The 3,058-nt window shown below is 45.1% G+C and overlaps 1 protein-coding gene across 4 annotated transcripts in view; it reads right to left on the reverse strand.

The window, feature by feature from the left end:
- nup98 (nucleoporin 98 and 96 precursor) overlaps positions 1–2,115 on the reverse strand; it is a 27,817-nt gene extending 25,702 nt beyond the window's left edge. For all 4 annotated transcript variants that reach the window (XM_039617926.1, XM_039617925.1, XM_039617924.1 and 1 more), the window contains exons 1-2: positions 1,951–2,115; positions 96–204 (exon numbers count right to left, since the gene is read on the reverse strand). In XM_039617926.1, coding sequence (XP_039473860.1) covers positions 96–174 — 79 coding nt within the window. In that variant the 5' untranslated portion in view covers positions 175–204; positions 1,951–2,115. The remainder of the gene's footprint in view (positions 1–95; positions 205–1,950) is intronic.
- Between the last annotated feature and the right edge of the window lie 943 nt (positions 2,116–3,058).

Genomic DNA, 3,058 nt, shown 5'->3' on the forward strand with positions numbered 1-3,058 from the left:
CTCATCATTTCTTCCACATTAGTTTGGATGTTTGCCATTTCTGACTGGCCCGAGGGATCGAGCTCACGCTCCTGTACAAAAAGAAATTCACTTACTTTGCTGACCGAACGTGGACGAGGTGCCAAATCCTCCCGTCCCACCACCGAAGGGAGTCCCAAATGATTTGTTGAACATCTTGCCCTGCTAGCAGGACAGCATAAGTCTCTGTGGACACAAACACAATCGTACAGTTTAGATCACAAACGTTTTTCTTCAGTCACACCGACTAACCGATTGAGGCTGCAGCAGATGTGCAGCTCCTGTTTTCTGCTGCTGTGTTTGTCGATGGCGTCTAATGGAGAGCAACAGCTTCACTTAAACCCACACTGGTTCTTTTAGGTTTAATTTGTGTGTCTGTTTGGGGTGTGGCTTACTGCTCACTCACTGGTTCAGACCACAAGCTCCGTCCAGCTGTTAAACTGCACATGCTCCACATGTAGCAACTGTTACAGGCAGAGGAACAGCTGGACTCAGCATCTGCAGTGTTACTCTCTACAACAGGAACACACTTACACTCAGCCCCGGCAAAGCTTGGACCAAAAGCGCTACAGCTTTTATGTCTCATTACAAATAAGGGAGGGAGGAACACCATCAGGTGGTGTTCAGCTCTGTCCTGTTGTTGCTCAACAGTGCAAACGCTGCTTCTGCTAACTGAGGGCAGCAGTGCCCTTCAGCAAGTGTTTGTGGGAATGAATTTAATTACAACAGTACTTACAATCCTGTGACTGCAGTGTTCCGATGAAGTGTTCTTCTGTATATCTGAGAACACGAGGACAACGACTGCTCTCACTCCTAATTAGAAATCACTGCACTTCCTGTTTTAAAGCATCTTTTGTGCTGGTTAGATGTCCTGGTGCTCTCGGTCTCCTCTGAGTACATTTGACACGCGACACATCGGCACTGATGCGTTTTAGTCGAAAAACAAACCTCTGTGTTGGATAATTAGCTCGGGGCTCTTTCTACATGTTCGAACAACATGCAACAGCATTTCTCCTACAGAGGCACTGATAATCACACATTCACTGACGCTGAGTCTTTTATAAGTTTACTCATTCAATATTCGCACCTTGTTTTAGCTGAGATGGCCGTGGTTCGTCTGTGATGAGGTTCTGGGGGTTTGGAGAGTGTGTGTGAGAGACCCTGACCCTCTTACACACAATAAATGCCAGATGTTGATTCCAGCTGTGGTTTGTTGTTTTGTTTCAAATCAGGCTTCTCATTTATTCTCTTTGCCAGGGATGGAAACAGACACATGAACCCATGGGTCAAACCTTCGCTCCACGAATCCACAGCCAGGAAGCATTTAAGGTGGAATTCTTTAAATGCTTCACGGCTGCAAAATGACCTCAGCTGACAGAAACTGCACGCGTTTACCCTTACCCTCGTTTTAATGACTTTTGTGAGCACATTATCACGATATCGGTCATTTCTCGCTGACCTCGATTCGCCTCCACGTGCGGCTAACCGAGCTGATCCGCCGGTTAGTCACAAACATCCGAAACACAAACGTTAATGTTGGAAAAACTGGGCGGGTCTATAGTAGGTGCTATCCCGGCTCCTAACCGGGTGAGTCCGAGCCAGACCAAACCAGCTCCAAACCGCAGGTGAACTCGTGTAGCAATATTTCCGCTCCCGCTAACAACAAGTTAGCTCCGTGAATCCAGCCGACACACACCGAGCTACCAAACAGCCGGTTCTCCCTTTGAAGAGGGCGCTGTAAAGGTTTAGATTACCCCGTTTCAAACTCACCGTAGTCCTGGATGTTTACAGGCGCGCGGTTTAATCGCTGTTACGAGTTACCTGCGTCAAGCTAATGCTAAGCAGCTAGCTATCTAGCTAGCTTTGCGGCTAAGTGAACGATAGCAAAACAAAACTAAGGCAGACAAAATGAACGTTTAAAAAGACATTGACCTGTAACACTGATGTGACACCCGCCTCTCTGTTTGCCTTCCGTCCGGACTGACCAAGCTACAGAGTCAGAAAGTTCAGCGATGGAAGCGCTTTAGCTCAACATCCACCGCACAGCTTTGTCAACGAGGAGGGAAAACGGCCCCACGCAGCGTCAGCACGCACTTTCATACGTCAAACGTCACGACGACGCTGCAAATACCAAATAAAAACAAAATCCAAACGTCGCCGTTAAGCAGAAAGTACACATGAAAACAATTAAATAATATTATATCTATATGTATTTTTAAAAAAACATGAAATCGTAACATGTATATATTTATTCAACGACACACAGGAAGTCTGTCCGATCACGAACTCACCAATTGGAGTTCGCTTTAAAAAATGATATTCATATAAATTTGTGGTGCAGCGTTGGCTGAAAACGTGCAAGCAAACATTTTGCTTCCGCTTTCATGCTGTACTGAGAAGGATAAATTGATCAATACAAATACACGCGTGGATTAATTTATAACTCTGTTTTTGTGTCTGAAGGCCTCAAAGGTTCTGAGCGGCAGCCGTCGGTGGTGAAGCAACAGACAGTAACGCGAAGCCTGTTTGTGTTTTAATGCTATATATACTTTTTATATTTATTTTGGAGGTCTCTGCTTACTACGTCATCAGTCTGAGGTTATGAAACTGACAGCAGCATCGCTTTTAGCTGAAAACACTCCAGGTTTAGTTAATATCCTCCTGCAGAAACCTGAAAAGGAACAACGTCGGTCTCTGTGGATGAGAGACATCAGGAAAAAGTTTGAAATAGATACTTTTCTTTATTGTCACTCCATTAAACATGGACAGCCCAAAAGCTTGATTCTGTTCATCTGGACGTTTTCAGTGGGAGAAACGTTTCATCGGGTGACTTCTTCAGTCTCAGCTGACTGCAGGTTTCCAACCTTATAAACAGGACATTTGCATAATGACTGAAACTAGCACCACTGAATGAACAATGGGCTGTGAGGTCAGCTCCGTGATCATTAATATGCCACTTGTCATGGTGACTGATCAAAGACCACTGATCAATGGCGATAAAGACCATTCACAGAGAGTCCTCCACGCACTTAACTTAACA

This window comes from Oreochromis aureus, linkage group 10, assembly GCF_013358895.1.
Source record: "Oreochromis aureus strain Israel breed Guangdong linkage group 10, ZZ_aureus, whole genome shotgun sequence".
Lineage (NCBI taxonomy): Eukaryota > Metazoa > Chordata > Actinopteri > Cichliformes > Cichlidae > Oreochromis > Oreochromis aureus.